At 41.5% G+C, this 14736-nt stretch overlaps 1 protein-coding gene across 1 annotated transcript in view; it reads left to right on the top strand.

Annotated features, from left to right (window-relative positions):
• Positions 1–10705, top strand: part of SDC2 (syndecan 2) — a 119620-nt gene extending 108915 nt beyond the window's left edge. Inside the window, exons 3-5 of the mRNA XM_070477365.1 lie at positions 976–1112; positions 8193–8328; positions 9443–10705. Coding sequence (XP_070333466.1) covers positions 976–1112; positions 8193–8328; positions 9443–9606 — 437 coding nt within the window. The 3' untranslated portion in view covers positions 9607–10705. The remainder of the gene's footprint in view (positions 1–975; positions 1113–8192; positions 8329–9442) is intronic.
• The last annotated feature ends 4031 nt before the right edge of the window (positions 10706–14736 follow it).

Genomic DNA, 14736 nt, shown 5'->3' with positions numbered 1-14736 from the left:
CTGCAAAGGAGACTTAGAAATAGCCAGAGAGGTGAGGGGAAAGTCAGGAAGTCAAAGCCATGGAAACCCAAAGGTAGTGTATCAGAAAGGAGGTGGGAGTTGACAAGCATCCAGTGATATTAGGAGGTTCAATTAGATGAGGACCGCTCTGGAAAATGCCACTGGATATGGTATGTGGAGGAGAATGGTGACCTTAACAGAACAGTTAAGTCACCAGCAGTGTGGTGACAGGGGACATTTGGCTGGGCGGAGTAGAGCAGAGAGTGGGATAGGTGGTGTGCGAGGAGCTGGTGAGTCTGCACAACACCGCTGAGACTGTCTGACTATGAACAGGGGAAGTGCAGCAGCTCACTCAGATAACGTCGGTGTTCCCTTTTCAGGCTGTTGTGATGGAAAATGGAAAATATTGCATGTTTCAGCATAGAAGGGAAGCAGTCTCTTGAGGAGGAGAGACTGAACACACAAGTAAAAGAACAGCTACTTGAGGGTCTTCCCTGGTGGTCCGGCAGTTAAGAATCCACCTTGCAACGCAAAGGACATCGGTTTGATCCCTGATTGGGGAACTAAGACCCCACGTGCCATGGAGCTGCTAAACCCATGCACTGCAACCAGAGACCCGGGGTGGGGGGCCAACTACTGAACCCACAGGCCACTACTGGAGAGTCTGTGTGCCACAATGAAACATCCCTCATGCCGCAGCTAAGACCTGATGCAGCCAGATAAATAAATTAGCTACTTGAGAACATTCAGGATAATAATAATATAGAAAAAAATGCCAGGCTCCCCACAGATCCACTTTGAAGTCACTTCTTTATTGCTCTGGAGGCTGCAGGAAGGTTTATGCTGAGTTCCTGAGGAGCAGGTATTGTAAAAAAACGTGACTCTGTCATGGTCAACTTTAGACCACTTAGCCTGATACTGTAGAATTCTGTGTCGTGACTCATGTGCTTAGCTCGTCTTTGCTTATTCTTCCAGGAGCTGATGAGGATGGAGAGAGTCCAGAGCTGACCACATCTCGGCCCATTCCAAAGATACCATTCACTAGTAGTGCCCCAAGTGTGGAAACCACAACGCTGAGCAAGATACAGGACAAGATCGCTGCTCAGACAAAGGTGTGTTTTATTTCGCATCGCGTCATCAGGTTATTGTCAATGTGCCTTTTAAAAAAATTGTACAGAATGTTCCTTTTAAGAGGCACCTTTTAAAACTGTGTAAGGACAACTGGTCTTTTCATTATATTGTAAATGGCTCCTCTTTACTCTTCATGATCATTTTGACATTTGCCACCTACTGCTTTTCTGTTGTTGTTGTTAAATAGGCTTTGCTTTTCAAAGCAGTTTTAGGTTCACAGCAGAATTGAGTGGGAAGCACAGAGAGTTCCTGTATACCACCTGCCCCCACACATGCTCAACAACCCCCCCACTGTCAACATCCTGTGACAGAGAAGTACACTTGTTACAACTGATGAATCCACACTCAGTTCAGCTCAATGTCTCAGTTGTGTCCAACTCTTTGTGACCCCATGGACTGCAGCACGCCAGGCTTCCCTGTCCCTGTCCATCACCAACTCCTGGAGTTTATTCAAACTCATGTCTATCATGTCAGTGATGCCATCCAACCATCTCATCCTCTGTCGACCCCTTCTCCTCCTGCCTTCAATCTTTCCCAGCATCAGGGTCTTTTCCAATGAGTCGTTTCTTCACATCAGGTGGCCAAAGTAATGGAGTTTCAGCTTCAGCATCAGTCCTCCTAATGAACATTCAGGACTGATTTCCTTTAGGATGGACTGGTTGGATCTTCTCGCTGTCCAAGGGACTCTCAAGAGGCTTCTCCAGTACCATAGTTCAACACTCGGTTTTCTTTATAGTCCAACTCTCACATCCATACATGACTATTGGAAAAACCATAGCTTTCACTAGACGGACCTTTGTTGATAAAATAATATCTCTGCTTTTTAATATGCTGTCTAGGTTTGTCATAACTTTTCTTCCAAGGAGCAAGAATCTACATTGGCAGGTCATAATCTCCTAGAGTCCAGAGTTTAACTTAGGGTTTGCTCACCGTGATGTATTACATTGTATGGGTTCTGACACATTTCTAATGGGCGTGTATCCACCATTAGTGTAGCCTACAGAATAATTGCACTGCCCTAAAAGTCCTCTATCCCCCTACATGTTTGTTCCTCCTCCCCTCCCAGCCCCTAGAAACCACTGATTTCTTTTACTATCTCTGTAGTTTGTGCCTTTCCAAAATGATGCATAGTTAGAATCATGTAGTATGTAGTCGTTTCAGATTGGCTTCTTTCACTTAGTAATATGCATTTACAATTCTGCCATGTCTTTTCATAGCCTAATGGCTAATTCTACCTATTATTTTTATCACCCGGGCCTAGCTTATAAACAAATCTTTTTTACAGGGTTCTTCTTCTTAAGGAACTCACAGCTCAGTTAAGAAGTAAAACCTTTTCAGTTTATGTGACGTACATTAAGAAAATTTGTTTTTATTTCATAAAGAATGGGTTGTGAGTTAAAACCATTGTAAACTTTACATCTGCTGAAATAGGTTATGGACTCAGAAGCCTCTAGGTACTAATCTCAATAAGTATTTTCCCAAAGTCTTTTCATACCACCAGTGGTATGTAAACTTCAGCTCTTCCAATGATAATGATGGATGTGGGTACATCTCTATATTCATTTTGAGAGCTGCCTTATTAAGAAAGGCCAAAGAAAGGTCTTTGGCCTTAGAGCAGAGCAAAAGTTTCTAATGGAAACTAGGGGACTGGTGATTTGGGCTTTATTAGCATGGTATTGCATTCAGCTGACCAGCTACTACTAGGTAAGCTACTTAAGTGAGAAAATACATGCTACAGTCTGAAGAAGGCTGAAGTTTCAAGTCCTATTGTTGTTCAGTTGCTCAGTCATGTCTGACTCTTTGCGATCCCATGGACTGCAGCATGCCAGGCTTCCCTGTCCCTTCACCATCTCCCAGAGTTTGCTCAGACTCATGTCCATTGAATTGGTAATGCCATCCAACCACCTCTTCCTCTGTCATCCCTTTCTTTTCCTGCTTTCAATCTTTCCCAGCATCAGGGTCTTTTCCAGTGAGTCTGCTCTTTGCATCAGGTGGCCAAAGTATTAGAGTTTCACCTTCAGCATCAGTCCTTCAAATGAATATCCAGGACTGATTTCCTTTAGGGTTGGTTTGATCTCCTTGCTGTCCAAGGGACTCTCAAGAGTCTTCTCCAGCACCACAGTTTGAAGGTATCAATTCTTCGGCACTCAGCCTTCTTTATGGTCCAACTTTCACATCCATACATGACCACTGGAAAAACCATAGCTTTGAATAGACAGACCTTTGTTGGCCAAGTGATGTCTCAAGTCCTAGATCTGGTCAAGTGTCTTAGTTTCTCTGACCCATTTCTCTTGGGTCCTTGGGAAGATGAAATGTGAGGGCATGCAGCATGGCACCTGAGACCCAGCAAGCACTCTGTAAATAGGCTTTCATGGAAGTCGGTTAGAGCAGTAGAGACTGAGGCAGTTCACCAAGGGAAAGTGTGGAGTAACAGCGGCAGGAGACTTCAGACAGTGGAGGATAGCATGCTCCCTACGAGAACTTGGAATCACAAGTGTCCCTGTTTAGTGCTCACCCATCTGTTGGCTAGAAATGAGATGCTGCCAAAGTTTAACAGCAGCCAGGATGTGGAAGACTGTGTCATGAAGGTAGAGACAGGTTGTCTCCGGAGAAGTGCCCCCCCTGCAGGTAGGACTGCACATGGGCTTCCAGCCCGATGACGCCCCTCCCTTTCCCACAGTGCACTTGTTCTTCCCCTCCCCTTCCCACAGTGCACTTGTCCTTCCCCTCCCCTTCCCACAGTGCACTTGTTCTTCCCCTCCCCTTCCCACAGTGCACTTGTCCTTCCCCTCCCCTTCCCACAGTGCACTTGTCCTTCCCCTCCCCTTCCCACAGTGCACTTGTTCTTCCCCTCCCCTTCCCACAGTGCACTTGTTCTTCCCCTCCCCTTCCCACAGTGCACTTGTTCTTCCCCTCCCCTTCCCACAGTGCACTTGTTCTTCCCCTCCCCTTCCCACAGTGCACGTGTTCTTCCCCTCCCCTTCCCACAGTGCACTTGTTCTTCCCTTTCCTCACTAACCTACCCACCCCACTCCCCACACAAGTGCATAGGGTGGTGAGGAACAGAGCTGGGTAGGTTTCTTCAGATGTGGAGCAGCCAGGACAGTCCTCTCCAGACCGGAGTGCTGTCTGTTGGATGGAGAAGGGCTTGTTGCCGTTAGCAGTAGACCAACTTCACAGGCCAGGCGCTAGGAGAAGGAGGAGCTGTGAGCCATGAGGCAGACCCATCTGGCTCCCTGCATGGTAGCTGCTCCAGAAATGGATTCTGTTGAATGAATGAGAAGAAAAAGGGAGAAGAGGAGAAGTGAAAAGCAACAGGTGCAGCTGGGGATAGATCATCCAGGGTGGCCGCTGAAAGACGCATCTGACTCTACTGCACATATATATGACCACTTGTCGTGACTGAATCCCCTGAGGTCAGGAACCATTAGGACTCACTAGCTTGAGACAAGAAACTCAGTTTTGGCTTTTTGTGGTAGTTTTTATCCTCAGCAAAACCTAATTTGACATAGAGCTGTCTGGTCAGTTGACAACAATGGATTGAAAATTGATGTAAGTTTTTAAAAATTGACTTTAAGGGAGCAATTGTGTTGGATTAAAGAAGATAGATGCTTGACAGGTGAGTTCAGAAATGAAGGACCTCAAAACATTTTAACATATTCTTGGTGTCGTTTGTTTTTGATGTAGTAATAATACAAGTTCATCCATTTGTGGGAGATTTATTGAGTGCTGCTCATTGTGTCGAACACTTTTTGCAGTACTTATCATGATAATATTAATATTAGTGATTACATTTTCTATTTTGTAATTACATGGCACAGCTAAATTAAACATTGCCTTTCAGATACCATTAATACAGACTTTGCTTTTGAGTGGGCATCACAGTGGCATTGATGTCACTGTTATAGATATTCTGTCCAGTTTGTTGTAAATTTATGTGACTAAAATAAAAAGAATACAGGTATTTGTTCAAGCATACTCTGTTACATTTTCATGGTATCCAAAGAACCAGATGTGGATATGACAGATCTTTAATTGACTTCATCTAATCATCTCTGCTGCCTTTTCATAATTTCACTTTGCACACGTATATAAGAGTCTATGCATTTCAGATTAGTTCTGTACTATAGAAAGTATTATTAGTCAAACTATTCCTTTCATAAAATAAAACTTGTAAACTTAAAGAGTGACTGTTCCATCCAGAGCACTTAGAAGCTTGTGTACTCATTCCTGTGAGTACCTGGTAGCCCCATTTCTGTGGAGACCTCCTGTCTCCCAACCCGCAGACTGCCTGAAATGCAGCTCATTCCTGGCTGTTGGATCAGAAGCTGAGTAAAATGGAAATGTTAACTGTCTCAAAGGATTTTAGGGACTGAAAAGACCTGAAGGGAACTCATGTGATCTGTCATAAAAATGAGACAAAGATGACATGGATGAATTAAATTCCATCACTAATGTCACAGTAGCTATTTACCTTCACCTCATTCACCACCAGAACTCACTTCCTCTTTCCCTCATGACAAACCTGGGTATCAGCCTACTTGAGCTTTCTCTTCCCTTTCCTAACACTCCCTTAACTGCTAATGAGCAGTGAAAAGTCTCCTAGATTAGAATCCAGATAATTCGTTTTCTCATCTGTTGAGTTGTCTGTCCTTCTACCAGGCATCCAGTTAACGATGGGCTTTCCATGAGAAGAATGGAGGAATTGAGGCAAAATACTGTCAATGAGCTTTTCTCTTTTGCTCTCCCTTGGTACAGGAAAGCCAGGGGAGACCTTTATTTTCTTCTCTCACAATAATGTGGAGAATAGTGAAATTTGGAGTGCATGTTGAATGGCAGTGAAATGATCATTTTCCTGTAGCCTCTGACTTTTGTAAGTCATGGTGGGTTGAGGGTTAAGTCAGTACAAGATTTTCGTGTGGCTTGGGAAAATAAGACAGGCATTCTTTATCATGCTTTATTATACATCATCTTGAGTGGAAACCAGTCTAGTGCTCTGTCCACTGAGGCAAGGCCCACTGACCTGGCGCTCAGATGGATACACCTAGTGATCCTTCTTGGAAACATTGATGACCTTAAGGCACCCCAGAAAGGTGAGGTCTCTATGCTTTTGAACCCTCTAGGCTAAGTAGCTAATGGCCGTATTGGATGAATGCTGGCCTTCAAAAAGCCATCAGGCATTTAACTGGGCCACAGCTTAGAATCCTAATGAAGGTGATTGGCTGCTCTTAGGAAGAGTAGTAAAGCTAAGAAGTACTTTTGTCTACAGTGAGAGACCAGTGGAATTGACAGTGTTTTTCATCAGTAGCATTAGCCAATAGGAACTTGAGCCTGATAGAGAAGAACCAACTCATTTGAACTGAGCTTCTCTAATTCAGTGGTTCTCAAACTGTAGAATTGTCTGGAAAGCTTTAAATAAGTACCAACAATAAGCAGTGCCAGTTTTACTCAGTCCAGAACAGTGAAACAGTCTCTAATGGTGGTCTTTTTACATATATATATATTTAACTTTTCAGGTGCTTTCAGATTTCAGTGTAATCTTAGGTCATTGGTACATGATGGCCAACATTGGTGCTGAAGCTTAGAAAGCCAACAGATGATTTATGTGATGGTATAATGGGCTATAAAGTGTTCTGGGGTTTTTGAGAGGTGGAAGATCAGGGCTTCATGAAGGACAAATAGACAGTGAAAGAAGTGAAAATTTTGTATTGGAGTTAGAGGAACTGTATGAACCGAAGCACAGATGTTAGGAATCAGTTTTGGTAAGTGCAGTGGTAGTAGAGATGGCTTTTCAGGGCTTCCTACTGGAGATTAAGCAGTGGCCTTGGGAAATGGATTAGAATTCACCTAACACATGCAGTTGGGTATGATGTGGTAAAGACCTAGATAAGGCCTCAGGAATGAGAATCCATGGAAGATTCTGAATTTGAAGGAATGGTGAAAGGCAATAGTCTTTTCAATATATATATGATATATGAGATATCACTTAGTCATGTCCACCTCTTTGTGACCCTGTGGACTCCTCTGTCCATGGAATTCTTCAGGCAGGAATACTGGAGTGCATTGCCATGCCCTCTTTCAGATCTTCCCAACCCAGGGATTGAACCCAGGTCTCCCACATGGCAGGCAGATTTATTAACATCTGAGCCACCACCAGGCAATCCCATTGAAAGGATTGTGACATACCAAAACATATAACTTGAAATGTGCCAAAATAACTTTGGGGGCCCAAGAGAATAGTAGTTACTATTGATGAAAATGGGGAGAGGGTCGATGTGTTATGATGGTACAGCCAAGGATGAGGGTCCTGTAGGGTGCTGGTAGGTAGGAATAATGCTGCCTGGAGGTGAGATGGTGAGAGTTGTAGAGTACTCAAGAAACTGAGAGTGCCCTTCACTGGACAGATAGAAAAAGTGAGGTCCAGAAAAATAGTGGATCAGGGCCACACAGGAGCTCCTTACAGAACCCAGGGCCTTCTGAAGTCTAGATTTTAATCCAGGGTGTGGTGAAGGTGAAAGAGTGAATAAACAGTGGGGATCATTGCAGATGAAGCCTGTTGACTGTGCCCCCAGAGTGGTAGCAGGCAGAGCCCTGGGAGAACACTCAGAGAGAATGCCTGTGGGGACGCTGCCGTCACAGTACCCCATGTAGCAGAAAGGTGATGAAGGAGTGAGTTTAACTGTGTAATGCTGTTAGGTTGGAGCAGCCAGAGGGGATGGTGGCCTGCAAACTGAAGAGTGGTAAGGAAGCTAGAGATTCTTGTGAAATGGCAACTTAGAGATTCTAACCATGCCATTAGGACTGTTACAAACTCAATAAATTGTCCATCTTGCCTGTACATGTGATGGGTGTTATATAAAACCATGAACAATGCGGGCCCACCATAGGACTCACCCATTGGAATACACATCACACAAAGTGATTATTTCATTTATTTTCTAAACCCAGTGTTTGAAAGAAAAAAAAAAAAAAAAACTTGGGAAAGTACTTACTATTTCTTTCTTCCAGCACATTAAAAGATTTTTCTAATCTTTCTTTCTTTTTTGTTTTGCCTATACCAGTCACCTGAAGAAATTGATAAGGAAAAAGTTCCCCTCCCCGACTCAGAAAGGAAAATGGACCCAGCTGAAGAGGATACAAATGTATACACGGAGAAGCACTCAGACAATCTGTTTAAACGAACAGAAGTCCTGGCAGGTCAGTAGCTGGGTGGAGGGTCCTTGAATAGGCTTCTGTTTGTCTGAGTGATGTTCAGAAGTATCAGCAGAGTTTGCCTTACTACTGAAAACCATCTTGAGCACCTGTCTCATTCAGAGCGAGTGAGGCAAGAGTTAGGCAAAGGTTGTCTCTATTTTCTGTCAGCTCCCTCAGCCTACATTTTGGCCCGCCATTTGGGTTGGGGTTGGGAGAGGCAGGAAGAAAGTTAAGGCCTAAATTGGTCTAGAACAACTGGGTGTCAGGTATGGCAGAATGTGAAGCTCAGTCAGGCTTAATCCAAGTCCTCCTGATCTCAAGATAAATTTAAGAGAAGAGAAGATTCTTTATGGAGAGGGCCGTTGACACAGTGCCCACGGCACAGAAGGATGTTGTCTCTAATCATAATTTACCTGATGAAAATATTAACCTTTGATTTTAAAGGGGAGGATTTGCAAGATTTTAGAACACAGTCCTTTTAAAAATTTTTTATTTTTATTGAAGTATATTTGATTTACAACGTTGTGTTAGTTTCTGATGTACAGCAAAGTGATTTCATTATACATATAATAGTTTGCATCTGCTAATCCCAAACTCCCAGTCCAGCCCACCCCAACCCCCCACCCCTCCCTTAGCAACCTCAGATCTGACCTCTGCCTTTGTAGAGCACTTGATCCTGGAGAGGAAGGTCCCAAATCCAAGATGACAAAGGAAATTTGCATGCTTTTTTCACAGTTCCCTTTACAAAATTTAAGCCAGTTATATCATGTTTTGTGTTTTCATTGAAAAAGCAATTAGAAGATTAGATTACAAAAATGTGAATGCTGAAAAGACATAAGAGTTTTAATGTATGGAACTAGTTGAGGTCACAGCCAGATTTTTTCTTATTGAGGCTTTTGGGTGATATTAATACTAATCAAAGGAAGTATTATACCTCTTGAAGAATGTCAGCTTTGCTTAATTACCTGGTTGCTTCATTGAATCCAGTTTTTTTTTTAATTTTGGGGTTTTCAAATTAAGCTTTTTATGAAAGTGTCAATAGATTGGCCTTAACGAAGCTAATTTCTGCCATCCTTGAATCTCTTCTAAAAGTAATCTTCGTTTTGGTGTGTTTCAGCTGTCATTGCTGGCGGAGTTATCGGCTTTCTCTTTGCAATTTTCCTTATCCTGCTGTTGGTGTATCGCATGAGAAAGAAGGATGAAGGAAGTTATGACCTTGGAGAACGCAAACCATCCAGTGCTGCTTATCAGAAGGCACCTACTAAGGAGTTTTATGCGTGAAAACTCCCATTTAGTGTCTCTATTTATGAGATCACTGAACTTTTAAAAATAAAGCTTTTGCATAGAATAATGAAGATCTTTGTTTTTTGTTTGTTTTTTTCATTAAAGAGCCATTCTGGCACTTTAATGATAAAAATCCCATTGTATTTAAATCTTTTCATGTATTTCTTTAGAACAACAACATAAAATTCAAACTTAACATCTGCAGTGTTCTGTGAATAGCAGTGGCAAAATATTATGTTTTAAAAATGCTCAATGTACATGGAATCGGTTTAAATTTCTATGCGCAAATATGAAAAGAGTGTTTTTATCCGATGGTTCGAAGATGAAAGCTATTTCATTTGTGTCAGCATGTCTCAGAGTGACCTTATCAAGTTGGTCTTACTTTGTTAATTTATCTGTTGTTCCCCTCTCCTCTACTCGCCCTTGAAAACAAAACAAAACTCTATGCCTTTTGTAGCTGTTATGGTGCAATTTGTCTTTGGGTAATTCAGATAATGGTAATTTAGTGTATATGTGATTTTCAAATATGTAAACTTTAACCTCCACTTTGTATAAATTTTTAAGTGTCAGACTATCCATTTTACACTTGCTTTATTTTTCATTACCTGTAGCTTCAGGCAGATTTGCAACAGCAAATTAATGTGTAAAATTGGATTATCACCACAAAACTGTTTAGTCATGTCTATCCATTCAGATCTTCTTTTGAGAGGATTTGATGTGAGTTACTGACAAGCCTCAGCAAACCCAAAGATGCTAACAGTATTTTGAGAAGTTGCTGCAGATTCCTTTGGCCACTGTATTTGCTAATTTCTTGCAATTTGAAGGTACGAGTAGGGACTTAAGGAAAAAATCAGTTTTTGTTCTTACAAATGCATTTAAGTTGTAAACGTCTTTTTAAGCCTTTGAAGTGCCTATGATTCTATGTAACTCGTTGCAGACTGGTGTTAATGAGTATATATAACAGTTAAAAAAAAAGTTGGTATTTTATAAGCACAGACAATTCTAATGGTAACTTTTGTAGTCTTACAAATAGACGTAAATTGTAATTTGGGAATATAAAAACTACTGAATAAATCATGTGGCCTAATATTGAAAATGTCACTGTTATAAATTTTGTACATTTTCGATCAAATGTACACCTCCCCTTTGCTAACGACCGTCTGCTCTCAAGGATGTTGTGGGTTTGATTTCTGAGTGTTCCATGGTGTCTGTAAATCAAAACCAAAGAACTCATTTGATGAGGCTGTTTATTATCAGATTCGCTTCTGAATTGGCCAGAGGAAATCTGAATGTATCATCCTGTGTGTGTGTTTGGATGTAGATATTGGAAGGCTGCCAGGGAAGGAATTGTGAGTTTCACAACCTTTATAGAGATAGCTGATGACAATATTGAGATGGATACCTGCTCTGGCGAATAACTTTTAGGACTATAAATTCCAAAGAACTGAAGAGGGCTTTCCTGATGTCGATGTCTATGGTTTAGTCCTCTGGATTGTTTTACCTTTGAAACTGTGCTCCGAATCTCTCCTGAAGTTGAACCGAAGAAGTAATAGATGGAATACCATAGTTCACACTGTGGGGCAGAAGGGTCACTCAGGGTGGTTCTAGCGTTGAAAGGAGAGCTGCACTGCTTAGGAATGAGATCGCCAGGAAGCAGTGATGCCTGAGGAAGAGATGGAAATGTGACCGTGCCCTGGCGCCCCGGCTGGGGACTTCCTTCTAACTGAACATTTCCTTTTTTCTGTTTTACCACCAATTTTGTTTTAAAGTGTGAGCTGCCAAAGTAGGACGAAGACAGCAAAAACAGCAACCTTTCCAACATATAATTTGCTTTTAATGAAGCATGAATACTTACTTCATTTAGAGAACGTTCCCTGGAATTGCCACACAACTCAATTAGAAAAAAAATTTTTGATGCAGCACTAAGAACAGTGTTTACTTAAATTCTTAACGGCCTTAATTCTCAAAGTTCTGTCCCATCACTTACAGAATCATTCTACTGCGGAGTGATTAAAAGGAAGTGATAGCACTTTCTAAAGCTGCACAATGTCCCTCGGTTATGGAGGTTATGAGTATAGTGGGTATACCTCTAACTGTGCAAAGCAAAGTTCAGTTCATAGAATATTAACTGCTTGGAATATTCATGCCAGGAAAAGGAAATTTCTGGCAAATATTTTGTCACTGCTGTAAAGCAAAATACTTGTTAAAGTGCCAAAATAAAGTCTGTCATGCTGAAAGTAAAAAATCATTGTATAGACTGACATCCAGTTTTCTTCAACTTTATGTTTTCTGCTCAGTTTTTTTTTTTTTAAAGATTCAGTAAATACTACTACAAAAAGTGTTAGTAATGATTACCAAGTTCAGGGAAATTTTGGTAAAATATAAATATTAAAGCCAATGTGAAAATTTCCTGTTTCCTTAACCACATCTAAATGATTTCCTGTATGTGAATATGGCTTTCTTTGAGAAGCTTGCAGTATTCAAACTGTCCCATTTTGAGCATATGTGGGTAATGGTATGAGCTCATTTTTTAAAAAAGTTTCACCTGCAAATGCCTAGTACCCTAACTTCAGGATTAGGACGTGGTTAATAAAGTTGAATTTAGGTTAGACAAGATTGCAGAAATTACCATCTATTAACATTAAAACATAATACCTTAAGATCAGATGTTGAAGGAATTATATTTTGGTAACTTTTTTTTTTTTTTGCAAGTAAAAGACAATATACACTTGCTTATTAAGGATATGGCCTGTTTGTCTAGGGTCTAGGAGACAGCTAAATGAGGAGAACAAAATTAATTTACCTTGGTTGCCCTAAAGAACCAAAGGGTACAGTAACTTTGTCGTTTTTAAGAATTTATTTCTTGAATATCTCAAAAATTTTGAAGCCATAAGGAAAATTTTTAAGTGAGGAGCAAAAATATAAAACAAAAAATATTGCAGGATTAATTTTATAATCCTACATGCATGCTCAGTCGTGTCTGATTCTGCGACACTTTGGATTGTAGCCTGCCGGGTTCCTCGGTCCATGGGGATTTTTCAGGCAAGAACACTGGAGTGGGTTGCCATTTCCTTCTCCAGGGGATCTTCCCAACCCAGGGATGGAACCCACATCTCCTGCATTGCAGGCAGATTCTTTACCATTGAGCCATCAGGGAAGCCCTAATTTTACAATAAGGATACTCTTTACAGCTTTATTATAATTACATAATTAAATGCTAGAAAAGGTGTATTAAAATGTATTTGGTTTAAAAAGGTAATGACTAAGCAAAACGACCTCTGAGTTTTTAAGTTCTAAGCCTCTGGCAGACAACAGCAAGACCCTGAGAGATTTCCGATTAAAATAAATCAAGCCAGCTGATAAATGGATTTATCTAAATTAAGTAATGACTAAGGTTTTCTTCAATGCCAATATTTTATGACCATAGTGAAATTTGAGGTTTGTTCATTTCTGGGGAATTAGATTTAATTGGCATTGAAAACTTGAAAAAGGATAAAACAGCTGTCTGCCATATCGATTCAGTCACTCAGTCGTGTCCGACTCTTTTGCGACCCCACGGACTGCAGCACACCAGACTTCTCTGTCCTTTACCAACTTCCAGAGCTTGCTCAAACTCATGTCCATTGAGTCAGTGATGCCATCCAACCATCTCATCCTCTGCCATCCCCTTCTCCTGCCTTAAATCTTTCCCAGCCTCAGGGTCTTTTCCAATGAGTCAATTCTTCTAATCAGGTGGCCAAAGAATTGGAAGTTTCAGCTTCAGCATTAGTCCTTCCAATGAATATTCAGAATTTATTTCCTTAAAGATTGACTGGTTTGATCTCCTTGCAGTCCAAGGGACTTTCAAGAGTCTTATCCAACACCACAGTCTTATCCAACACATCTATTCTTCAGCACTCAACTTTCTTTATAGTCCAACCCTCACATCCATACATGACTACTGGAAAAACAATAGCTTTAACTAAGACGGACCTTTGTTGGCAAAGTAATGTCTCTGCCATTTAGAATTGGTAAGACAGTATCAAGATAAATTTTGTTCCACTCTGTCTCTTAACTCTGGGCAACTTCACTCTTAATGATTTATGGCTCTAGGATTTCATTCCTTTTTGTTTATCTGCTGCATATGGTCTTTAGCAGAGCTTTTTCTGACCAAGAAATCGTGGTAACTTTGGGAAAATTGGTTTCCTGTGAATTAGCTGGAAGGGCGTAACCTGAGCAACTATCCTAACCCGTAAATAGCAGAGTAAAGCTTTAGATTTTGATGCTTTAGATGTGCTGAATGCAAGACTCATTCATTCCAATTGCCTCAACAAAATAGCACACATAAGCCACAAATGCTATGTGCAAGGCATTGGAGGTTTAATCAACAGATATTTGCCTAGTGACTTGTCCTGGGCTCCCTCCTAGAAGATGGGGGTATAGTGGTGAACTAGGTAAACAGAAATCCTTCTCTCATGGAGTTTGGAGAGGGCTACATAAGGGAAACAAAATTCATGGATAAAATCAACAAGTAGAAATTATCACTTGGTGGTAGTATTTCCACAATGGACCTGACACAGGCTGATCTAAGGGACTAAGGGCTTATTTCGGTCCAGGTGGACTAGGTCTGCTGTGGTCACCATCTCAAAGTCTCAGCACCTTAAAACAGGAAACGTGTTGCTCATGACACAAGTCCGTGGGTTGGCAGAGAGTGTGGCTCTGAACAATCATCATCTTCACTCCAGGTCTCAGGCCAATGGAGGAGCCGTGATCTGGAACACTGCCAGTCCCGTGGCAGAAAAAAAATCATGGTGAAACACACAGTGACCCTTAGGCATGCCCTTGGCAGTGATGTATATCACTTCACCCATTTTTCATTGGGCAAAACAAATCATATGGCCACAACCAAATCCCGAGGTGCAAAGAAGTACAATCCCACTCTATGCCCCTAAGGACAGAGGTGGGATATTTGTGAACTGCTGTAATTACTACCACCTGGTCAGGAAAGCTCTCCAGGAGAGTAGGGCCTGAATGATGAGTCAGATGTGCTCACATTAGGATGGACATCCAGGCTGTGGGATGCCTTTTGGAGGGAAGGGGCTTGGAATGTTGGAGGCACAGTGAGAAGGCCAGTGGTGGCTGAGCAAG

Source organism: Odocoileus virginianus, chromosome 15, assembly GCF_023699985.2.
Source record: "Odocoileus virginianus isolate 20LAN1187 ecotype Illinois chromosome 15, Ovbor_1.2, whole genome shotgun sequence".
NCBI classification, from domain to species: domain Eukaryota; kingdom Metazoa; phylum Chordata; class Mammalia; order Artiodactyla; family Cervidae; genus Odocoileus; species Odocoileus virginianus.
Note: the sequence above shows the minus strand (reverse complement) of the source record. Positions and strands in the feature narration are given on the sequence as shown.